The following is a 26,202-nucleotide window of genomic DNA, read 5'->3' on the forward strand; positions in this document are numbered from 1 at the left end:
ACACAATCCCAATACAATCACATCAGTAAAACACGTATCTCAATACAGCCATATCAGAAAAAAAAAAATTTCAATACAGCTACATCAACAAAAGACAATATCTTTATTGGCCCAACAACAATTTACCATTACAAGTGCCTAAGGGTACCCATCCTACCCTAAACCTAAACCTTTAAGCCATTAATTCTGACACTCACGTGGGTCCCCTTACCTATTTGCCATTGGTTGCACCAGCTTCTCTTCAATTCATGCATAATATATATATATACACATACATACATGTATAGGTGTGATAGGTCCATTGCTGACGTTTTCTAGTCATGGGGAACTACAACAAAAACTAATCATTATTTAATTACACAAATTATTATTTAATTGTATTTAGGCAAAGTAAAGCCACTTCTTAGACCACTTGCAATGGTGCAAGTTTAATGACTCAACAAAAATCAATATTGGGTCCCAAATTTATACGAGGTAAAATCAATAACACAAAAGTCTTGGATATTTAAAACAATTTTATTCAAACATATTAACACATGTTACATTTCTAATCTTCCAACACAATGGTTTCAGAAGGAAACCTAGGACGCATATACTACATATACGCATGAATTCGTCCCGCATATGGGCTGGCCTATGTAGTTGCACAATCATGCCTGAAGTGAACCCATTGAGGCATAATGGGAGGCATTGGGTAACCCTCTGTCAATGCAACCTGGACGTAGTAATTATTATTTACGTACCCGATAGCGATAGCAACATGTCGATACGACGGTGGTGGAGTAGATAGAAGTGGAAAATACGTGAAGCTATGTGCAGCACTTAAAACTTGTAATATCACATTGAACTTTGACGCAATTAAGAGATCCATGTCTGACATAGTCATCCAATGCTCAATCGGCGCTCCTCTATCTAATGTAAAGAAGTTCAGTGAGTTGTAAACACGAGTCCACTGGTCATCACAGCCAAATATTACAACATACTGTGTTCTGAATATGTGCAACTCTTCTATTAGGTTATATCGGATAGTTGCCCATGCATCTTCGTGAAGACCAAGATAGACAGCTATCGCCCGAAAGCCATAATTTCCATCAGGTTTTACGCCTTGTACATGCATAATGTAAGGATGTAGTATAAACATTACAACTTGCATCAGGGTTTTACCGACTTTCTATGCAGTTTGAAATTTCTGGCGTGCATTATATGCGGTCTTAATAGTAGACACGTTGTCTGGATTATACTTCTTCAACGATGTCAAGATATCTCGTGGCTTCACATTTTTCGTAGACAGATGTACCATCAACTGGATTTCGAATTTAGAGACTCGACCAGAGTATGGATGTCCCTCCATATATGTTGTAGGGGCATGATTATGTGTTCCACATACCACCCTTACCATCAAGTCATCACCTGCTCGCATTTTCACCCCTTCAATCTAAAAGGACAATCAATTTTTTTTTTGTGCCTATAACCTTCGTGGAGGTTTTCTTGCTTTTGTACGTGCCACCGCGATCACATTGGAACAAAAGTCTAGGATTGTTCCCGATTAGACTAGTCTCTTACATTTTAATGACAATGATATATCATAAATTGCGTCCAGTATTTTGAATCCAATCAATAAGAGATTGGCGCGAATTGAATACCTAAAAATGTATTAATTTTGTTTGAAATTAACAATTTTTTATTACAAATTGACATAATAAAAAATATATTAATTGAGTTAAATATTCTACCATGTCGGTGGAAAATTCCTCCACATTTGCGTCAACATTTTCATCAACATTTGCGTCCAAATTTTAGTCTTTTTGTTGTATTTCGTGTCCGAGAATATCATCCTGAGAACAATAGATATTCACTTGAGCATTTGCGATTAATGAAAGGAATTTCCTAAAACAATTAAAAAGTTGTATATTTACCTGATCACTGAACCACTTGACAATCGCAGATCATTGGCCCAAATCCTTAATTGATCTAAATTCATACCTTCTGCTGGTATGTCTATTACCAAGAACAACCATATATATGTATATATAGATTAATGGTGTTAACCTTGAATTTGTTGATGGAACTAAAGAGTTACACCCTTTTACAGAGAATATATTCTCTGCAAATAAAGAGTTATACTGTTTTACAGAGAATATATTCTCTGTAAATAAAGAGTTTACCGTTTTACAGAGAATATATTCTCTGCAAATAAAGAGTTATACCGTTTTATAGAGAATATGTTCTCTGCAAATAAAGAGTTACACCATTTTACAGAGAATATATTCTCTGCAACTAAAGAGTCATACCCCTTTATAGAGAATATGTTCTCTGCAACTAAATAGTTACACATTTTAACAGAGATTATATTCTCTTTAGACAGATAACACAGGATAAGACAAGACATGAGCATGCTTATCACTAGGCTAGGTAAAAACCCAAGATTTTTATAAAATTCAATAATAAATTCGAAACAGGTCGGCTTAAATATGTCTTGAAAACCCTAATCCAACTAAATTAAAACATAATTAAAATAAAAAATGTGAAAAAGTAAACTCTGAGCTTTGACTGCAAATATGAGGCTCTAAACAAACTCGGATGGTCAAAATCAATCGAACGTCTACGCCACAAGGCATAGAGTATGATTTCTGTTGTCGTTCCGCTTCTGACAAGGTATGGTGCACCCGAAACGGAGCTCGTCAATAATTACTAAAATACCGGCTACATCCTTTTTTAATGACGACTATGTCATTTTTGTATTTTAAGCTTCTTCCTCTCAAATTTTATGCATATCCGACTAGTACGACTAGGATCTAACTGTAGAGGCTATCACCATTTGCTGTGTCTAGTTAATTACGAATAGCATGCAAGTTTTATGGAAGCGAAAATGACGCTCATATGGTGCGGAACGTGCTTCCAAGCTATCCGTCGTTTCCCTCTATAATTTTTTGCTTCCATTATTTTTGAGGGTCCTCAAAATTAATTACAACAATCAAAATCTTTATAGGGCTCGATCGGTTTTATGAATCCAACGATATAATTAAACAAAAATCAAATTCAACATACGTACGCATCAAGTTCTAAGGTGTCCCAAGCTTAATGCAAAATTAATGTTCCTGGGACCATGAAATCATCAATTTGATCCAACAGTGGTCCATCATATTAGCTAGGAGACAGTGGCGGAGCCACACGGGGGACCAGGAGGCTCGGCACCCCGTGATTCTTAATAATTTTTTTATATACATATAATATTAAGTAATCTATATTAATACAAGTATAGTATAATATCAAATTGAGCAAAATTGTGAATTTTACCATATACGTAGATTCATAACAATGAAATAATAAGGACTGTAATGACTAAAATTGCCCCGAAAATTTTATCCTTCTCATAATTTGTTGGCTTACATGTTTAAATTTTCAATCAACCGTTTTTAGTTTTCCATTAAAATGGACATTTCATTGTGATTATTGCAATATTCATCGAAATATTCATCGAAATATCATTCAATATGTTGTATTGTTATAAAATAATCTTAAAAGAAATTTTCGGGGCCTCTGTCCCCGAACCCCGGTAAAACTTTTCCGAAAAATAAAAATGCAATAGTCCACCTCATTATGATTTCTTGACTTCGCTCCTGCCGACGATTAGATGACTGTTTATTTGGGCTTTTGCTGCATGTATGAGGGTCCGGGGGAGAGGGCATTGTATCAGTAAAATACAGTACACCAAGTCCTGTCACTTGTCTCACAAGAGTGTGGGACCCATAATTTTGTAACGGTCTATCTAAAGGTTTTAATGCAAAAATAATGTTTCTTCAAGTACCCATAGCATAATTATAATGTTCATGGAACACGTGTGAATTTTCTCCACCTTACGTACACACTGCATGCCAAATTATCATTTTGATCCAACAGTGATCCATGGCAGAGCCATGGGGACCAGGGATGCCTCACGAGAGTGTGGGACCCATAATTTTGTAAGGGTCTATCTACTTTTAATGCAAAAATAATATCACATTCTAAAATAATTTGTCACCTACTCCCAATCACACATCTTGATATTCTAAACTAAACAATTTCTAAACATGCATATTGATTAAATCCATCTAAACTAACATTCAAATCAAGCATATCAAACATGCATATTGATTTAATCCCGAACCATGCGTACTAAATCATCTAGCATCCTAAATAAAATTAATTAACTACTTTATACTACTTTCCACTATTTTCCACTATCCTATTACAAAAATTTCATGTGCTTGATTGACAAGCATGATGGAGTGTTGGGGTTCTAATGTTTTGAGTTTATATTCTACAATTTAAAATTATTATTTATTTTTCATATTGGATATGATTTTTGTTAAGAACAAAATATTCATTATTCAATTTGTTGGACTAAAAATTACACATATATAATATTAAAAAGAAAAAAATAAATTATCTTAACAGAACCCCGACACTCCATGATTGGAGATTTTTGTGCTATAACCTATAGATTAATCCAATACATCAAAAGACAAAGCAGTTGAATTCATTTTAATAGATATTGATCAATTTCGATATATTTAAGTTAATAATATTTTTACTAAATACTATTTTATGAATTTATATTATTCCATGAATTGCTTAATTAAATTTCTTCTAAATCCATCTTAAATCATATTTTATACTAAAAGAATCCCATTTGCCGTGCTTAGATAGTGGTAAAATGATACTACCAGTTCTACCCTTAGCTTCCAATTCGACTAACCAATTCGACTATAAATTAGAAGTGAAGGTGGATTCATTCATTCATTCGAGCTAGACTAGCCTGCAAAGAAATATTAGTGCTTGAAAACTTTTGTTTGCTTGCTGAATAAACAATGGTGGCATTCGAAGTTCACACCACTTCACCAGAAATCATCAGACCATCTTCACCAACACCCCATCACCTTAGATCCTACAAACTCTGTGCTCTCGACCAGCTAGTGGATGGCACAGTATATTCTCCAGTATGGTACTTTTACCCCTTCTCAAAAGACCATATGTCCATGTCCGTGGAGAGCCACTTGGTCACCCTCAAAGATTCGTTATCAAAATCCCTAACTCGCTTTTACCCTTTGGCGGGGAGGATCAATAGTGATTCTACCACCATTGATTGTAACGATGAAGGAGCTCTATTTAGACAAGCCAAAGTAAGTTGTGATATGGATGATTTTCTTGGTCAGGTCTCTTCAGAATTTGAGTTATTATACAAGTTGCTTCCATGCCAACTTACTTGTCCGGAGGGCGTGGAAAAGGTGGCGCAAGTAGCAATCCAAGCCAACGTATTCGTATGCGGTGGTATTGCTTTAGGGACGTGTCTCCTGTACAGAATTGTGGATGGAACCACTTTTACTGCTTTCATCAGAGCATGGGCGGAGATGGCTCGTACCAACATTAAGGATTTTGATGGTCAAGAACAAGTGTGTGGTAGTTCTTCATTGTTCCCACCAAATGAACGTTTGTCGACTCGTTTAGCGGACTTGCAAGTAGTAGTGCCACCGAGAGCTGATGAAGCCAAAAGAAGCAGCAGGATAAAAAGGTTTTTCTTTGATGCAAGTGCCATATCCTCTCTCAGGTCCAAGGCAAGAAGTGAAAATGTCCCTCACCCAACTCGTATCGAAGCAATCTGTGCACTTTTCTGGAAATGCCTGGCCAGTAGTACTGCTTCCACATCTGTGTTCATCAATTTTGTTAATATACGGAAAAGGTTAGATCCTCCATTACCCGCTCTCTCTCTGGGAAATATTTATTGGCTGGCGATCGCGGTAGATGACCAAATTACTAAGAGTGGTAAAAGTGATGAGAATAAGAAGGAACTACCTTACTTTGTCCATCTTCTGAGGAAATCCATCAAGAGAATTGATTCCAAGTATTTGAAGAATTTCCAAGGTGAACAAGGGTTTGAGCGAATTTGTAAATTCCACGAAAATGCGAAAGATCTGTATTCCTCTTCTGGACTCACTCTTGAGGTTTCTGCTATAAATAGAATGGGGTCTTATGATGCAGATTTTGGGTGGGGAGAGCCTTCATGGGTGACTTCCGCACCATCTTATAGAAATGAAATACTTCTCATTGAAACCAAATCTGGTGACGGCATTGAAGCATCGATGATGTTGGACGACCATCAATTGGCACTATTAGAACATGATCCTGACTTCCGAGCACACACCAGGTCTGGCCAGTCCGTTCATCAACCTCTTAAGAGGCAGTTAATTTGTAATTTGTGAAATAAGAGGAGATGCTCTTTAACTGTTGTATCTCTCATTTTGAAAGTTGTGTGTTTATGTGCCTGGATATCATATCAGGCTTATGCATTTTGAATAAGTTTGTTTTCTGTGGGCTACTTGCCTTGAATCTCTGTGCTTGTAAAAGTTGCATCAAACTCTTTGTAATATCAGTTTTTTTTGGAAATTTAGAGATGATAAAAATTTAAAAAGATGATAAAACAATTATGGGAAATTTACTTAGAGTTCCCTGAGTTAAAAACAATGTATTAAATCAGGTTAATAGCACTTTTGATCACTGAAAGATTTTTCATATTTCAATTTAAACACTGAAAGATTTTTTGTGCCAATATGATCAATAATGTATAATGTATAGGCCCTTCATTAAAATAATAATTAATTATCAATAATGTATAGACCATTCTCCTACGTTTACTACCTAGGTTCACCAACCTAGGACATTTCAATCCACTAAGGATACGGTTTTCACAAGAGCTACACAAAACTCACAAGGGTTTTTAGGTGACCCTTAAAACTGAAGATTTCAAGACAATCTTCAAACTTTACAACCATGAGTTTTAAGCACTCCCTCAAACTCAACATCAACAAGCTTTTTGCTCATGTGATCGCGTTGATCTACTTGGTTTGCTGAAGTAATCACGTTGATCGACTTGATTTGCTCAAGTGATCGCGTTGATCGACTTGGATGTCACTAAAGTAGTCATGTTGACTGACTAGGTTTGCTCAAGTGATCGCGTTGATTGACTTGGATGTCACTCAAGTGATCACGTTGATCGACTTGGTTTACTCAAGCGGTCAAGGTTGGCGGGCCTGCAAAGTTGCTCAAGTAGTCGCGTTGACCGACTTGGGATGTTGCTTGGGCGGCCAAGGTTGGCATACTTGGATTTGTTTTAGTTGTATGTTTCGACGAGCATCATCTGTCTTAAAATGACGAGTAATTTAAGAAATACTGACTGAAAATGACAAACACATGACTTAGTGAATGAAAGAAATGAGAAAAAGAAAGGTAAGGGAAAAGAGGGTGGATGAAAAGGACGGAGATCAGAAGTAGGTTCTATGCTTAGTAGAGTAATAGTGAGAGTAATACTTTGATTTCTTAGAAGAGTATTACTAGGTTTGTACTTAACTTTATTAATGAAAGGTTTCTTTTAAATTTCTAAGTTTAGTATGTGACAAATTAGAGTTGAGATTAGTGACGAAATAGTAGACTTGGTAAGCAAAGGCTTTTCGGAGATCAAATTGTTATGATAAAATGAAGAATATGTATGATTGAGGAAAAGATAAGCTATAAAATAATCAAGTTAATGTTGGGAAGAGGGAGGGAATATCACTGTTCAAAACCCATGTTTGCATTGTGTAAAGACAATATTGTTCTAGATATTGAGTGATAAAGACAACATTGAAATTCCATTGAAAAAAACAATGGAATTAAGATTTACCTGAGAAAACTCATCGACAATGGATTTTGTTAGAAAGAGTTTTAGTCACTAATTCTGAATATGTAATTTTTTTTTAAAGTCTAACATGTATTTTGAGAGTTAAAATGTTTTAAAAGTTCGTTTAAAAGACTCGGACTCCCATGGGCTATCGCTATATGGGCTACCTAACATTACTGTTATACGATAGAAGGGTATTAGCATGTAGGTGAAATTACATGTAGGTGTGGAAAATACATGTAGATATTCAGTTTAAAGAGTTAGTTTACTCGTGTTCGTTCGCTTTGATTGTCATATCATACTTTGAATGCCATGTCCTTCAATCTGATGTTCGAGCGCCACAGGTATTTTGTTCTTTCTTGCTCGAGCATCGTATGCCTCGTCTCTCAATTTGATGTTGTTCGAGTGCCATGGATTTGGGATTGGTTCTTGTCGCAACCGGGGTCACGATGCGGATCGCCAATGGAGGATGAAATACGTTTAGAGTCGCCACCAATTGATTTAAGGTGCAATTAGACACCGTAAAGACCTGCGAACCAGAGAAAAGGGGTACGGGGATCGATTGAGTTTGGGGAAGGTGTTAGGCACCCCACAACTCCCGTTTGAGAACGGTTACCCTAATTAATTTAATGGTTATCTCTTGGAAATTTGTTCTTTGCAAGATATAATTGTTTTGAAAAAAAGTTTGTATGAAAAATACTATCAACTTATGATAGTTTTGAAAAAAAGGTTTGGAATAACGCTATCAACTTATGATAGTTTTTTTTTTTTGGAAAAAGTTTAAAAGGATACTATCAACTTATGATAGTTTTTTGAAAAAAAGTTTGGAATACTACTATCAACTTATGATAGTTTTTGAAAAAAGTTTGAATTATTACTATCAACTTATAACAGTTTTGGAGAAGATTTTGAAAAGCACTATCAACTTATGATAGGTTTAATGAAAATACACTACCAACTTTTGATAGGTTTAATAAAAATACCAAGTTATGGTATAAACTAATTTTAATTTTAAATACCAACTTATGGCATAAATAGACTATTGAGAAAGTGTCACTTATCAATTTAGACTTATTGTCAACTTATGATGAACAAAATTAGACAACATCTATATCCAAATAAAGAAAACCAACTTATGATTTTCTTAATTGAAATTACCTACATCCAATTTTAAGTTTACACATTCATGATCAATACAAACAAATAATCCAAATAATAAATGTTCAAGTTATACAAGCCAATATGAATGGAATAAATTATACAACATGAGGGTCAAATATGCGCACATTACAAATCGCAATAACATGGTATATTAGCACCCTATATTGACCCGATTAGGAACGACCCAACACCAGCACAATATATCAAGTCGAAAACATCAACTAGGACGATGTATGCTATTGCTTTCTCAAAAGTGAAACCATGGAGATGCAGAGATGGAAGTAGAAAGATACAACCAGAAATATAACCCTAGAGAGATGCAGAGCAGGAGCAAAAGAATAGAACCATAACAAATGGTCAATATATATATATATGCCGATTATTGCTCTCTCAAATATGGAACTAATAAAATCCAATCCAAATACTACCACAATGGACAAACAAGGGTATCAAGGCTAGACGTTGAAACCAAACATCAAAAACAGATATGAAGACAAATTCAGATATGACCTTATCTTCTTTCGTCCAGCACCTTTTCTCTACTTCTTTGAATCTGGTGCAGTTGTCTTTGCTCCTCTCTCACTGCTTTTTGTTTGAGTTGCTCAGCTACCCTTTTTTGCCTTCTTGATGGTGTGCGGCCCTCTCTCTTTTGTGTGGCTCCTCTCTATGAGACTATGCAAGATTCATATTAGAAAATCAATTTCATAAAGAAAATTGGTAAGAAAAATATTCTCTGCAGCTATAGTCATGAAAGAGGAGCTTTAATAAGTAAAAGAGGAATTTCTGTAAATTTTATGATTAATTTTTAAAATTTAAATAATTAAACTGAGGTTATTTTAGTCATTTAAAAAAATTAGGATAAGAGTTTGTCCTTTTTGAAATATTAGTTTAAAGTACATGGACTTTATGGAGACTTTTAAGAATGTCCCTATTGGAACAAAGCTCTCCCATGAAGGACTTATATTTAATTTTCTCAAAAAGTTATTTGTAGCAGCATACAAAATAGCGAAAAAATAACCAACAAATGTTGATCTTATTTCGAGACAACAAGCCATGGAAACTTAATGCTCTGGATTTTGAAGCCGCGCTGTTGGAATAACAATCAAAGGCCTCGCCTTCTTGACAATAATCCCTGATTTTTCTGATAATTTGAGTCTTCGTCTGGCGGTAACTTCCAGTCAAAAGATTGCAACCATGAAGCCAGCAAATACATCAGCATCTTCTCTGCGAAGGGAACCCCAGCACAAATCCTCCTCCCTGAACCAAATGGAAGATACTTACAATTATTACCAGAGAAATCCAATTTGCAATCTTCACCATTCAAAAACCTCTCAGGCCTAAATTCTAAGGGGTTGTCCCAAAGTTCAGGGTCTCTCTGGATAGCCCATACGTTTAGGAAAACTTGAGAACCCCTTGGAATGGTGAAGCCGCCAACTGTGGCGGACGAGCTTGGACAACGTGGACTAGCGTTGGTACTGCAGGGTGCAAGCGACTTGTTTCCTTCGCTACAGCATCCAAATAGAGTAGTTTGGGTAAGCGGAACTCTTCGACAGAGTTGTTCACACCAACGACTTCATCCAATTCCTGCTGAACCTTTTTCATTATATGTGGATACATCATCATCTCTGCCATTGCTCACTAAACCACGGTTGCTGTGTCCCCCGTTCCACCGATCAAAACGTCCTGTGAGCCACACAGTAGCTTGGTTCATGGTAATTGATGTAGCAGGATCGTTACGTTCTTGAAGCTCTAGCACAAGTTGCAAGAAAACACCTTGCGCATCTTTCTCCAATCAGGACCTAATGGTAGCCAGGTAATGTCGTTTCCAACAAAGGCTGCAACTTTTACTGAGACCGGTGGATCTCGGTTTGCAAAGATCGAGTCTTGGTCACGAACCACTTGTTTTGCTAGTGCTGGCGTGCTAATCACAACGTAGAGCTTGTTCCCGAGCTTGAACTTGAGCTTGTAGATGGGGCCGTAGATTTGTGCCAATTTTGCGAATGTGTGGTGGAGATGGGTACCAAGAAAGGGGAGGTACCCGATTATTGGTAATCCTCGAGGACCTGGTGGTAGAGGAGCGATTTTGATTCTTGATGTAATTTTTTTATTTTTAAATCAATTTCCACGTGTACAAAAAAAAATCATTTATACAAAAAACCCTAATTTCTATCATATCCAAAAGACTCTGTCGGCGACCTCACTCCGGCGATCAAATCAATCAAGCTAGTGGAAATCGAGATCCAACCGAACGACTTATCAACGCTGGTAGTTTCCAGTACGACCCAAAGCAACGCATCTGGAAAGAGCACGACGAGATGCGACCCAATTTTTCTGACTTGTGCTTGGAGTTGGACGTGGTCGTGAACTTGATGATGCTTCCTATAAAACAGATAATATAACCCACATATATTTTTAAGATTAAATATATACTTCACGAGTGGCATAAGCTTCTCACTTCAACAAACAATCAAAAACAAAGAAACAGGAATTAGGAGAAAATGTTTTTTAAATTATATGAGTAGTTTCATAACATTTCATGAGTCGGACTCCATGTCACATTTATCAGAGGAAAAGGTCATATACGAGGGGCTTTCCACAAGAATCCATCAAATTCCTGTGAAGTAAGTACATATTTCCATCATATAGCAAATTTCACCAGGAGAGATCTACAAAACAAAAGAGAGTAATTGCTAAAATAAAAGTTCAGCATCATAAGGTCCATAACTACTGAGACGGCCACATTTCATTCAATAGCAGAAGGAGGTTCAGAAAAAAGAAAGAAAGAGAGGGACTCAAAGTTTTACTAGTAAACAATAATACACCAAGAATTCAAGTAAAAAGTATCCCCATAGGGAAGGGATTCAAACCCCAACAACTAGGCTGTACCACAAAGTAATGAAGAAACAACTTACGGTGACAATTAATTAAGGCATTGATCATTAAAAGGTCAACTACTTTCCTAATCTTCTTTTTCATGAGCCAAGTCATAGTTAGCAAGGAATCAGCTAGCCTCTTCATAAAATTTATGACCGAAATGACATAGCAACTGCGATAAGAAATTGGACAGGAGTCTATTAATTATGTAATGTATTTTTCAATTTTCTGTTCGTATGTGACAACAAAAATATCGAGAAACTAGATGATCACGAGAAGTTCAGATGACACTCATGTTCTTGTCCTCATCTTTTTTTTTTCTTTTTTTTCTTAGAGCAAAAAAATGGAAATTACCTTATTGTTAATGGCATTTCTCTTCATTGGTGGCCTTATTAACATCTACTTCTACATACCCACCAAGAAATTCGATGATTGGCTTCAACATCTATTTCGAGTCCCCAAAAGTTCATTTTTATCTTCAGCATCAACATCCCCTGTTTCTATCACCAATACTACCAGTCAAGTAGCCTCAGCCCGTAGGTGAGTTCCATTCTTTCATTGAGATTTCCTCGTTCATGTGCACCGCCTCAAATGGATGAGTCCATAGTATGAGATGGTCTGGATGAGAGAGGCTTTTATCGTTGGGTTTGTAAAACTGATCAAAATAAAAATATATTTTTTTAAAAAAAATTTTGAGTCTTAAAAGTTAGGACCTTGAAGAATTCGTCTATTATTATATAAACTTTCATATGTTTATTTGAATATTTCTTTTGACTTAGTTTGTTTTGTGTATTTGTAAGTACATATGCAAATGGGCTCGAAATGGGCGTAAGACATGTCATTTGATGTACAATTTCTCTTATAATATCATCACATAGCCGATACTCTAAATCATTTAAATATTCATTTATTGGATCAATTTTTTTATTTGAACTCAATTCTTTTTACATCTTCCATAACAAAAAATGAAACCATATTTAAATAATAAATCAATTGTACTTAAATTTTTTTTATTCAATTTAATTATAACTTAAATGGTCCCAGGCTCCCAACCCCATCTCTGTCTCTGCTATTATTGATGCAGATTGAGATGGACTGTGGCGTCCACTTGGATTTTATGTGTAAAATGTGTGGATAAAATGTGTGGATTTTCTTGGATGCTTTTCCTTTTTATTGTCCCCACACGTTTTCTTTTTCGTCCTTCCATTATGACACACTGCTTGGCAGTTCATGCTCAAGCACAGTCAGCGCCGGGTCACAGTGACAGCCGATATGATGGGTGAGAGGGGCACCCGCTGTCGGGGGATTAATAAGACTTAAGATGTTTGAAAATTTTTGAAAAATTATATTTATAATTTTTTTAGTTTTACGAATACAACGATATATTTTTTGTTCTAAACAAAAATAAGACTCGACATAAAAATACATGACAATTATGAACCGTTGGATATAAATCAAAAAACATGATATACATTTTTCATGTTGAGTTTGATTTTCGTGTCAAACAAAAAGAAATTTTGTTGGATTCATAAAACCAATCAAAATGCAAATATGATTTTTTAAAAAATTTTTATAAAAATTACACCATTAAAATTATTTTACATTGGGCTTTGGTGTAGTTTTTTTTTTTACAGGAGAGCACCGGCACCCCATTGTGACAAACTTATCAATTCTTGGTACTCTTCACAATATTAAATTACCAAAAAATATTAATAATAAAATTAAAAATGTTAATTTTTCTAGAATTCATAAAAACTACAAAATACGTCTTATTAGTAAGACAATAACAACAATTTTTAATAATTAACTAAATAATGAAAATCTTATCCTATGTCAATCTCCTCCTTTTAATGACAATCACCTAGGTCTTCCTCTTCGAAACCCCCGACCTCCAATTTTGAAGAGTTTCAATAGAAAATTTCTTGACATCTTGATCCGCATCAATTTCTCTGTTTTTTCCTTGGAGTGGTGACACCAAATCCCATAAAAACTCTATAATTAAGTGTGTTTCTGTGAGATAACCAATGAGACCCAAAACAAACAAAGTATTACTGGTATTGAGGGGCAGGCTGTTACACCGTTGTCCACATAAGAAAATTATGTGTTTTCTCACACACTCACTAAGATTATTACTGAGGGTGAAAGTGAGTGGGGCAAAAGGGCCATCTATACCTTGATAACAAGCCAAAGCAAAGAATAGAATCGAAGATCAAAAAAAATAACAAGGTATTCTATGATGACAACTGCAGATTCTTCATTGTCTTTAACTAATGCTTCCTCTTCTGTTACTGATATTGAGCAAGAACAAGAAGAGGTTGCAATGTGCTTGATCATGCTATCTAAGGATGCGTGTAACTGAGGTCGTTTCGAGTTTCTTGCTGAGTATTCTGATAATAATTATGTATCTTTGGATGCTCCCTCATCCACTCAAACTAGTAAAAATGCTAGTAAGATTATGAAACCTGAAGATTTTGTTGATGCTATTGTGAAGAAAGAAAAAATTGAGACCAACAAAACTAGACCAGATCAAGCTAGTTATGATTCAAGCAAGCGAAAATCGAGCGATCATTTCGATCCTGATTACTCGAAGAGATTCAGGATCGATGCTTCTGATTCTAAATTCTTCAATAGCTCTAATAAGAGAAACAAATTCGAGTGTACTAGTTGCAGCAAGACATTCCACTCTTACCAAGCTCTAGGAGGTCACAGAGCCAGCCATAAAAAGAACAAAGGTTGCTTTGCGTCCGGAATTAACAGCAGCACTGAAACTGCTGGCAGAAGTTCTGTCGAGCATTTTATCGAACACTGTGACAACACGACTGAGAGAGGTGTCAGGGCAAAGAAGAGGAGTGAAGGACATCAATGCTCAGTTTGTCTCAAGGTTTTCTCTTCAGGCCAAGCAATGGGTGGTCACAAGAGATCACATTTATTTTTCTAATGTCGAAATCATTTGAGGGACAAACGGGGTACCTTTGAATAGTTGAGGGACGATTTAAGAGCAAAAAATGTTTAGTGACAAAAATGAAATGAAGGGTATAATTGAGGGACCAAATTAAATGTATATATTTGTCAATTACAAAATGGTAGTTGGGCTGAGCCCTTCCCGGTCAGAAAAAAAGAAGATGATTTTGTTAGTCCCCGTATCTATAACAAAATTCTTGTGCAAAACTATACTTAAATCAGGTGCACACACACGAAGGATATTCGTTTTTATTAATGTTTAAAAACAAAAACAAGAATATTGAGTGAATCAATTTCAAGAGGACTAGGATCCACTGAGAATCACAACAACCAAAACAGTTTTAGAAGACATAAATTGATCAAAGCTTTGAATTGAGCGAATCAATTTCAAGAGGACTAGGATCCACTGAGGCTACTGAAAGGAGTTCCTTGTCTCGTTCTACCACACCCATGATTTCTTCTTCCAGTGACACCCATGCTTCTATTCCATCACCGCTCCTTGTATCCACCAGCTGAATCCCGGATGCCGGAACTCCTAGTGCAGGAACACAAGCTGGGTACCATAATGGCTTCCCCCAACCAAAGTCAACACTGTAATTGCCTGAGTTACACCAGCTAGTAAACACAAGTATTTCATCTTCATTGGAGATACCCTTTGAATATGATTCACCAACCCTCCTCAAATATTCGCAAAGAGACTTCAATCCTTGCTCCCCTTGAAGGCTCTTGACAAAATCACCATTCATTGGAGAAAATGTGTCTCTCATCCGGGACACGAAACTACGCACATCTGTTTCTTCACTATTTAATTTTATCGGGGCAATCAAAAGTATATTCCCCACACTTGTATCTGGGAATTTTGGCGCAGCCCTTCGTCGCAAGTTCACTGAAGTTGGTAACAAAGCTGACTTCTTCTTGCCACCAGATTTTGCCTTGGATGCAGAGATGATGCATTTAAACAGGAGTGCAACCACTACCTCTGCTCGCGTTGGCTTCTGCACACCTAATCTCGTTGCTTTGGCCTTAAGATAGCTTATCATTGGTCCTTCAAACACAAACCTCCTTCCGACAAAGGTGCTCTTTTCTTTAAAGAATCGAGTCATTGAAGTCGAGGCAATTAGATCTAGCGGCAATGATTTGTTTCGAGGAAAGATATATGAGGAGCTGAAATCGGGAGATAGAGCTGCTCCTTCTCGCGCCATGCTACCCCAAGCGTTCAGGAATGCCGTGAAAGATGTTACATCGATTATGTTGTGTGTAGTACCAATGCCTAATGCAAAACCACCACAAGCAAACATAGTTTCTTGTATCTTAACAAGATGACAACCTGGAGTCATCTCACAGTGAATGATTTCTTCTGGCACAAATTTAGGAAACTTTGAGAAATCAGGTTGCTTGAGATAATCACATAATTTGTAACCGACTTTAGCCACCGTATAGGAAATCCCCTCATCATTACAATCGATGGAAAATTTGTCGATGTTCCTTCCAGCGAGGGGATAATAGAGAGTTAGTGTTCGTGATAGCGATTGTTTCAAAACTTGTGATCTCTGGGAGTTGGATATGGAGGCAGCTTTGTTTGCAGAATAAAATAGGAGGGCTGAATGATAAACGGGAGGTGCAAGTTGATCAAGGAGACTGAGGACATGGGTTCTAAGGTGAGTAGGTGTTGGAGAAGAGGGTTTGATGTTCTCTCTTGATATTATCTCAATCTCCATTGTTCTTTTCTCCACTTGCAAGATGGAGCTCACAATATAATGGTGGCTATATACTATACACATAAAAATTTGCAAGGTCAAACTTGTATACCTACTAAGTTTCATCATCGCATGGCATGGAAATCGTGCCAACTTTATGACATGTTTGTTAGCTATTAATTATGCAATGTATTTTTCAATTTTCTATTCGTATGTGACAACAAAAATACCGAGAAACTAGAGGATCATGAGTAACTCAGATGATACTCATGTTTTTGTCCTCATCATTTTTTTTTCTTAGAGCAACAAAATGGAAATTACCTTATTGTTAATGACATTTCTCTTCAACATACCCACCAAGAAATTCGATGATTGGCTTCAACATCTATTTCTAGTCCCCAAAAGTTAATCATTTTTATCTTCAGCATCAATATCCCCTGTTTCTATCACCAATACTACCAGTCACTACCAGTCAAGTAGCCTCAGCCCGTAGGTAAGTTCCATTCTTTCATTGAGATTTCCTCGTTCATGTGCACCGCCTCAAATGAATTTCTAGATGGATGAGTCCATGGTATGAGATGGTCTGGATGAGAGAGGCTTTTATCGTTAGGTTCGTAAAACTGATCAAAATAGAAATATATATATTTTTTTAAAAAATTTTAAGTCCTAAAAATTAGGACCTCATCGAAGAATTCGTCTATTATTATATAAACTTTCATATGTTTATTTGAATGTTTCTTTTGACTTAGTTTGCTTTGCGTATTTGTAAGTACATATGCAAATGGGCTCGAAATGGGCATAAGACATGTCATTTGATTTACAATTTCTCTTGTAGTATCAATCACATAGCCGATACTCTAAATCATTTAAATATTCATTTATTAAATCAATTTTTTTATTTGAACTCAATTCTTTTTACGACTTCCATAACAAAAAATGAAACCATATTTAAATAATAAACCAATTGTACTTAAATTTTTTTTATTCAATTTAATTATTACTTAAATGGTCCCAGGCTCCCAACCCCATCTCTGTCTCTGCTATTATTGATGCAGATTGAGATGGACTGTGGCGTCCACCCATTTTATGTGTAAAATGTGTGGATAAAATGGGTGAATTTTCTTGGATGCTTTTCCTTTTTATTGTCCCCACAGGTTTTCGTTTCGTTTTCGTCCTTCCATTATGAGACACTGCTTGGCAGTTCATGCTCAAGCACAGTCAGCGCCAGGTCACAGTGACAGCCGATGGGTGAGTGGGGCACCCGCTGTAGGGGGATTAATAAGACTTAAGATGTTTGAAAATTTTTGAAAAATTATATTTATATATTTTTTGGTTTTACGAATCCAATGATATATTTTTTGTTTCAAACAAAAATAAGATTCAACATGAAAAATACATGACAATTATGAACCGTTGGATATAAATCTAAAAACATGACATACATTTTTCATGTTGAGTTTGATTTTCGTTTCAAACAAACAGAAATATCGTTGGATTCATCATATAGACGATACTCTAAATCATTTGAATATTCATTTATTGAATCAATTTTTTTATTTGAACTCAATTCTTTTTACAACTTCCATAACAAAAACTGAAACCATATTTAAATAATAGATCAATTGTACTTAAATTTTTTTTATTCAATTTAATTATTACTTAAATGTTCCCAGGCTCCCAACCCCATCTCTCCCTCTGCTATTATTGATGCAGATTGAGAAGGACTGTGGCGTCCATCCACTTGGATTTTCTTGGATGCTTTTTCTTTTTATTGTCCCCACACGTTTTCTTTTTCGTCCTTCCATTATGAGACACTGCTTGGCAGTTCATGCTCAAGCACAGTCAGCGCCAGGTCACGGTGATAGCCGATGGGTGAGAGGGGCACCCGCTGTAGGGGATTAATAAGACTTAAGATGTTTGAAAATTTTTGAAAAACTAGTGTTTGGATCTGTGCAATGCACAGATAATAAAATAAATTTACAATTTTTTTGAAATACTTAATCATAGAAAAACCAATATATAAAGTGGGCATCAAGAAACATATATGCATAATTTTGTTTGCTATGAAATATTGATCTAAAAGATATTGTTGAATAGAAATTGGGTTAGGAGGATATAGTTTTCTTGAATACCTAAAGTAAACTTTCATAAAAAAATAAATATATACGCAGATAGCATATCATATACACGATGGATGACTCTCAAGAACTACATGTTACTTTTTGAAGTTATTATGTCTTGAGAGAAAACCTCTAGAGACACATAATCAATGAAATCAAACAATTCAGTAATTGGGTCGGTGAGATTCTCATCATTAACTCAATCTAAAGTATATGATCTTCAACGATGAATTCTCAAAATCATTCAAGAAAAGATAGTTTTCAGGCTTCAAAGTCCCTGTGAACTATATCAGAGTTTTAAAGATATAAGACATCACAAATGTTAAAACAAAAAATAATATGATGAAATTATTCCAATTGAGAATAGATAGCATCGAGTCAAATATAGAACTCTGGATCAAGTAGAAACTTCACAAAGAGCTAAAACATTTAAGGGAAAAGTAATTGTTAAATACAACAAAGCAGCATACCTCTGTCGTTTGTTTGAGGAGGATGATCTCTTAATTGACAGCTACTCTAAGTGTCTTGAGCTCTCTTGACTCACTATATATATGCTACACAAATTCCTTAAAAATCATTAGATAAAATAGTAGAATAACTTATAGATTATATTATACTAAATTTAATACTTTTTGTAACGAACAGTTGAAATAATTTCCTTGAGCATGATATGATGTAAGCTTCATAATTCTTTTTTTCCATCACACGCAATGCCGATATCAGACACGCAATGCTGATATCCAAACATATCCAGACTTGGTGCACCAAGGCTAACGTATCCTGCCGTTAGCGTACAGTATTCTGACAGATAGTAACTCCCAAGGAACAGATAACAATCAATCAATCAATCATCAAACTGAACCAGAATAGGATACAATCACAAGTCCAATAAGAACATCATTATAATTACAGAATCAGAATCTCATAATCAGAGTTAGGATCTCAGGGTCAGAAGTAGAAACTCAAACTCAGAAACTAGTGCCAGAATTTCAGAATCAGGACAATATCAGAATCAACCGAACATACAGTATTAGAATTGGAATCGGAATAGACACAGTTTCAGAAACAATAATCAGACGATTAACAGAATCAAGCTGGAACCAGCATAACAAACTTTTATCCCAGTACCTGTCCCAACATGTATATCAGTCAAAGGATTTCAACAGAAGTCGATAGAACATAAGAAGAAACTGATATCAGATCAAAAACCAGAATTCGGGATCATAGGAGTGTGTACAGTGTATCAAATAAGTTATCTATCCACTCACCTGATATGTCGCTGGCACGCTATCTACTACCACTTCTTGGAGTAACCGTATAACCCATCGAACTAATAGTTGAAACCCCATAGAACTTACAATACCCATGAATCTATGATCCTTGTTTGTTCAACATATCATTGTTAAGGAAGCAACAAACCATTTTTAATATAAAAAAAAGGAAAATTAGATAATATATGCTTCTCTCTGTACTGTAGCACGCCTCTTCAAATCCTGCATATCCATTCTCTTCAAATGATCCCAACGATGCTCAACATAAAAACTAACTTGATATGAAGTTCAAGGAACAACTGAAATTCAAATTGTTTAGTTGATTCTCATTTCCACAATCCACAATATGTTGCAGAAATCAAAAGTACAATTTGGGCTCATTCCGGAAGTGTCATCTTTGATGTGTACAAAGCTGCACAAAGAATATCAAATATAATTAATTAGTCATTGTTACACCAATAAAATGATAGTACAAAAAATAAAAAGCAAACATGACCATTTACTCATTTAACATTGTTTCCACGAATGAAAGCAACACCATAATTGATGAGGATTGTCTCGTTTATATATGTTTATAGTATGATTATCACAATCTTTTTGAATATATTTAAAATCTTTGAAAAACTTTTAATTGTTGATTTTCACAATTTTTTTGAATGTTTTTAGAATATTTGAAACAAACCATTGAAGTTTAAGAGAATAAGAGATATCCTGATTTAAAACATTTCATTATTGGTTTATGAGGCAAAAAATAATTAATTTTATAAAAATCTTTCACGTTTTGAAGTGTAATTTTTGAATCTCATGGTAAGAAAATATATTTATATTATAACTTAAATACTGATAAAGGATAATGGGTAATTTTAAATGGTTGTTAGAAGAAAAAGGATGGAAAATCAAATTTGTTGACATAACTAAGCAACTAAAAGATAATGACGATTAAAATATCTAAAAAATAATAAGAAATAAAAAAATCTTAGAGATTCAGAGGGAAAAATTGTGTAGTGTATCCTGAAAAAATCTCTCTCAAACTTATGGACAAAAAAGAAAGAAGACTTGACAAGCAATGAGAAATGTTTAATACATGTAATCACTCTTGAGCAAGTTTCCCAATGCATTACAAATGACTTGTTTATATACAAAGGTACCAACGGGCAAAACAAGTAAATAAGGAAAGAATAAATTTTGTTTTGAAAGCATATATCTCTCATATCTTCTTTCTTTAACGTTTCCTCTTTGTGAGCCTTGCTTTAGTGAATCCCTTTGCTATTGCCAATAAATTTTGTTTTGAAAGCATATATCGCTCATATCTTCTTTCTTTAACGTTTCCTCTTTGTGAGCCTTGCTTTAGTGAATCCCTTTGCTATTGCCTTGCATAGAATGAGGTTGGTGTCTAACGGTCCAAGAGAGATTTTCTCCTTGACTGACTCTGATTCTTCAATGGTAATAGATGATATGTTTGCTTGATTGTTGGGTTGATGTTTGTGGCTATTGTCAATGGCCAACGGTCCAATAGTTAAACTTGATTGTGCATGATTTCCTCCTTGATTTGTGTGGCTATCTAAGGTGACAAGAGATATATGGGAATTTGCTTGATCTCCTCCATGAGTTGCATGAGTGGTAGGGCTATTATCATTAACACCCTTCCTCAAGTGGGAGAGTGGAATGCAATGAACTCCCAACTTGACTTTAAAGTGGTGAAACAGATGCTTGGGGAGTGCTTTAGTGAGAATGTCGGCTGTTTGGTGAGTAGAGGGGATATGATGGGTAACAAGAGCTCCTACAGCCACTTTTTCACGAACAAAGTGGAAGTCAATTTCGATGTGTTTGGTACGAGCGTGGAACACAGGATTAATGGTCATATGTAGAGCTCCAAGATTGTCACTGAACAACTGAGGTGGACGAGATAAAAATAATCCAATATCACGAAGTAGATATGTGAGCCATGTTATTTCAGCGGCAGTTGAGGCAAGTGCTCGATATTCAGCTTCGGTGCTTGATCGAGATACGGTGGATTGTTTCTTAGAGGACCAGGAGATGCAATTCGCACCAAGGAAGATACAATGACCGGAAGTGCTGCGTCGAGTAACATGACAACCAGCCCAATCTGCATCACAAAATGCATTTAAAGTTAGACTACTTTGAGTGATAAATCTAATACCTTGATCGATGGTGCCCTTTAAGTAGCGTAGTATTCTTTTAACGGCGCGAAGGTGAAGGAGAGTTGGTTTTTGAAGATGTTGACAGACTCTATTAACCGCATGTGTTATATCTGGCCGAGTGAAAGTAAGATATTGTAATGCTCCAACAATGCTGCGGTATTCTGTTTCATTAACAAGCTGACTATCATCCAGGAGTTCAGTAGGTTTAATAGCGATTGGAGTGTTGAGTTTGGTGGCCTCAAGCATTTGGGTGCGTTCAAGTAGTTCTCGTGTGTACTTTGTTTGAGATAGAAACAACCCTCCATGGAAATATTTAACCTCGATGCCTAAGAAATAGTGAAGAGCCCCAAGATCCTTTAAAGCAAATTCCTCACCAAGTTTGGAGATGATGGCACGAATAAAATTGTCATTATCACCTATAATTATAACATCATCCACATATACAAGTAATAATATGGTATGGTCATTGCTTTTTAAAATGAATAATGAAGAATCAGCTTGTCCACATATAAAACCTAAAGAAAGCAAAAACTGAGATAATCGATCAAACCAAGCTCGTGGAGCTTGTTTTAAACCGTATAGAGATTTTTGAAGTAAGCAAACATGATGGGGAAGAGAAGGATTGATAAAACCTGGAGGTTGTTCCATATATACTGTTTCTTTGATAAGTCCATGAAGAAAGGCATTCTTGACATCGAGTTGGCGGATGGTCCACTTTGAGGTGACAGCTATTGCAAGGATGGTGCGAATAGTTGTGGGTTTGACAACCGGACTAAACGTCTCATTCTCATCAAAATCAATCCCAGGAACTTGAGTAAATCCTCTAGCAACAAGACGAGCTTTATAACGTTCTAAGGACCCATCCTCCTTATATTTGATGCGATACACCCATTTGGAGCCAACAATGTTTGAGTTGGGAGGTCTAGGAACAAGCTTCCAGGTGTTGTTGGCATGAAGAGCATCTATTTCTTCTTGCATAGCTGCTCTCCAGTAGTTGGATTTGAGAGCTGTTTTTAAGGACTTTGGTTCCTCAAACTTTGAGCGTTGTACTGCATTCAGAAGAAACATTTTAGACTTTAATTGAGGATCTTGTTTGAGTGTACCTCGTGTGATGATCGGAGTTGGAGGAGATTGTTCTGACGACGTGGTTGAGAGCGATGGAAGTTCGACGACTAGTTGTTCCGTGAGATCATTGGTAGCATCATATAATCGTGAAATGTCTGTGTTTATATTGTCATCAATGGCACTTGAAGTGGCTGCGGATGATACAACTTCTGGGATAATTTGCTTAATTGAGGGAGTAGTTGCATGAGATGGTGTTGTTGAGGCAGTTGTGTCGACAAGATTTCTATCTATGAGAGGAGAGTTCCCTTCCTGAATAGGAGCTTGCTGTATTTCAGTGGGAGACGGATTCTCGTCTGGAATGGCATTTATGGTGACAGAATGTTGATCGGTGTGAGGAGAGCTCCCTTCCTGAATGGTAACTGGTCATATTTCAGTGGGAATATAATTCTTTTCCATGACAGTTGCTTCAACATCAAGAGCATTGGGAGTGGTGGATTCTGGGATATGGATACCATCCATGGTATGTTTCGGTTGGAAAGAACAACAGTCAATTTCTAGATTGCTTGATGTTGGAGGAGTTGTTTTGGTAGGTGGTGCTAGTGAATGATTCTTCTCAAACCAATCAAAATCATTGGGATATTCTGTAACTGCAAGATCAGTAGAGATATTAGAAGAATTATGCATATAAGGAAAAACTTTTTCGTCAAAAACCACATGTCTTGAAATATAAACTTTATTGGTAGAAGGATCCATGCATCTATAGCCCTTATGAATAGGACTATATCCTAAAAATATACATGGAACAGTTTTCTTAGAAAATTTATTGTTAGAAGAATTTTTTATGTAAGGAAAGCATTTACAACCGAAAACACGTAATCCACTATAATTAGCATCTTTTTGGAATAACTTTAAGAAAAGGGTTTTCTTATTTAAAACCGAAGAAGGCAAACGATTGATAAGAAAGATGGCAGTTAAGAAAGCATCAACCCAAAAACATAATGGGACATTAGCATGAAAAAGTAAAGTGAGCCCTGTTTCGACAATATGATGATGCTTTCTTTCGGCGATGCCATTTTGCTCCGGTGTGTGTGGACAAGATAAACTTTGAATGATGCCGCAAGAGGAAAGGTGATTTGTGAATATTGTTGAAGTAAATTCTCCTCCGTTGTCGGCTTGAAATACTTTTATTTTCCTGTCAAACTGATTTTCAACTATTCTTTGAAACTTTAAAAAACAATCAAAAAAGTCAGATTTCTTTCTCAAAGGATACAACCATGTGTAACGAGAGAAATCATCAATAAATAAAACATAATATCTGAAATGTTGGATAGAAGAGACCGGAGCCGGCCCCCATAAATCACAATGCACTTTTTCTAAAAGAAATTCGAAGATGCTATTAGAAATGCCAAATGGTAGTTTGCATTGTTTTCCTATTTGACAACTATTACAAATAGGTTTCTTTTCAATCCATCTAGCAATGTTAATAACTTCGCTTCCTTCTAAGATTTTTAAAGAATTTGAGTGGGGATGTCCCATTCGCTATTAGTATATGTTTGTTGTAATCCTTGACAACAAAGCCATTAGAGTCAAATTCAAAACTACATGCAATATCATCCGTTAATTGACTAACCGAAATAAGATTTTTTGTTAAATTGGGCACAACAAGAACATCATTTAATACTAATTTCCCATGTGGTGTGGGTATATGCATATTACCAGTATGAGAGATAGGTAATTTTTCACCATTTCCAACATAGATTACTTCATTTCCTTTATATAATTTTGGTGAAGAAATCTTACCAATATCATTTGTCATGTGGGTCGTTGCTCCCGAGTCGGCATAGAAGTTTGGATCACTTTCATCATTGATGTGCATTGCCGCTAAAGCTGTGGGAACTTCATTTTCCTGATAAGCATAATCATACCTATTATAGCATTTTAGAGCCGTATGGTTGTACCTGCCACATATTTGACATGGATTGCCTTGTGCATCATTGTTGGCCTTTTGATTTGTTTCATTTCTAATCTTGTCTCTTTCGGTTCCACCATTGGAATTTCGTCCATGAGGATTGTGGTTTCTATTCTGATTATAGTATCCTCTTCCAGCAGGAGTGAAGCCTCGCCCTTGAGAATTGAAACGTCCTCCTCCTCTGCTGAATCTACCCATCGGTATTGAGTCGCAAGCATTTCTTGTGATAAACAATATCGATCATTTGGTTGCATCAAAGGAATGCCCAATAAATCTCAAGTCTTGAACAGAGAATGTCAAACAAGAAATATAGGTGATGTGGCATATGACCCCAATGCTTAGCCCTAAGACTCGTTTCGATCATCCATCGAGTCTTTAGTGGTAAGTTGGTGAAAATAGGATTTTCCATAGTTTCCTAGAGCTCCAAGCTCATTCTTAGAAACCGGACTTCAAATCTCTTGAACATACTGAATTCTGAGTTATATGAGACCTCAAAGATGATTAACCTACAAAGAAATAGGAGGTAGAACTCTCCAATTGCATGTAAGCTCAAAGAGCTTCATATAGAGCGCATAGGTTAATTATATTAGAAAAGTAACCCAGAAAATTCATATTACTGCATGATAAATCATTTTATATGTATTAGAATGTCCATATAAAATTTCATAACACTTGAAAATCGTTTGGTCACTCAACCAAACAAATAGGTTACTAATTATAGTGAAAACCGATATATTCTAAGTGTAAATTCAATGTCATTTTGTAAACTCAGTGTAAATGACCTTTTATCTTGAACTTTACTAAGTGAAATATGTTCATAGTGATGAAACTAAGGTGCACACAAAATTTCATTTAAATCGGAGTTCATTTGGTTCAACACATTCACAAAAAACACATATGCACAAAATTAGGTAAAACCTTGTTTTGGCGGAATTTAAGCATATGACCAAATATATATGTGATGCACTTAATTTCTCATGATTATAGTCCTAGAATATATATTAGACCTTCATGTGCATGTGGTTCAAGTTTCAAGTTATTTGGACCTAAATTGGTTAAAATATGATAATTGGAAAATTGATGCTCTAACTTAGTCCATTCTAGTTCATTTGCAATACTAAATTTCCAGCAATATATCAAGCATGAGTAAATGTTAGTATTAGGCAAAAGACTCACTTAAATGATATATTCAAGTAAGGTAATCAATAAGATATATTCATTTAAATTCA

At 35.7% G+C, this 26,202-nt stretch overlaps 3 protein-coding genes and 2 pseudogenes across 3 annotated transcripts; 2 read left to right on the forward strand and 3 right to left on the reverse strand.

The window, feature by feature from the left end:
• Positions 1–634: 634 nt before the first annotated feature.
• LOC119986820 lies at positions 635–1,117 on the reverse strand. Its single transcript, XM_038831516.1, has one exon. It carries the CDS (start codon positions 1,115–1,117, stop codon positions 635–637), a length of 483 nt encoding a protein of 160 aa, XP_038687444.1.
• Positions 1,118–4,794: 3,677 nt separating this feature from the next.
• On the forward strand, positions 4,795–6,271 carry LOC119986795 ((13S,14R)-1,13-dihydroxy-N-methylcanadine 13-O-acetyltransferase AT1-like). The gene has a single exon (XM_038831476.1). The coding sequence runs from the start codon at positions 4,851–4,853 to the stop codon at positions 6,237–6,239; it is 1,389 nt and encodes a 462-aa protein (XP_038687404.1). The 5' UTR covers positions 4,795–4,850; the 3' UTR covers positions 6,240–6,271.
• Positions 6,272–9,795: 3,524 nt separating this feature from the next.
• LOC119986621 lies at positions 9,796–12,296 on the reverse strand (annotated as a pseudogene).
• Positions 12,297–13,793: 1,497 nt separating this feature from the next.
• Positions 13,794–14,666, forward strand: LOC119986821 (annotated as a pseudogene).
• Positions 14,667–15,048: 382 nt separating this feature from the next.
• On the reverse strand, positions 15,049–16,407 carry LOC119986823 (stemmadenine O-acetyltransferase-like). Its single transcript, XM_038831517.1, has one exon. The coding sequence runs from the start codon at positions 16,405–16,407 to the stop codon at positions 15,049–15,051; it is 1,359 nt and encodes a 452-aa protein (XP_038687445.1).
• Between the last annotated feature and the right edge of the window lie 9,795 nt (positions 16,408–26,202).

This window comes from Tripterygium wilfordii, chromosome 20 (genome assembly GCF_013401445.1).
Source record: "Tripterygium wilfordii isolate XIE 37 chromosome 20, ASM1340144v1, whole genome shotgun sequence".
In the NCBI taxonomy this organism is placed as follows: domain Eukaryota; kingdom Viridiplantae; phylum Streptophyta; class Magnoliopsida; order Celastrales; family Celastraceae; genus Tripterygium; species Tripterygium wilfordii.

Coding starts and splice junctions, on each gene's coding strand:
- LOC119986820 (XM_038831516.1), bottom strand. CDS start 1,117: ATGCATGTACAAGGCGTAAAACCTGATGGAAATTATGGCTTTCGGGCG.
- LOC119986795 (XM_038831476.1), top strand. CDS start 4,851: ATGGTGGCATTCGAAGTTCACACCACTTCACCAGAAATCATCAGACCA.
- LOC119986823 (XM_038831517.1), bottom strand. CDS start 16,407: ATGGAGATTGAGATAATATCAAGAGAGAACATCAAACCCTCTTCTCCA.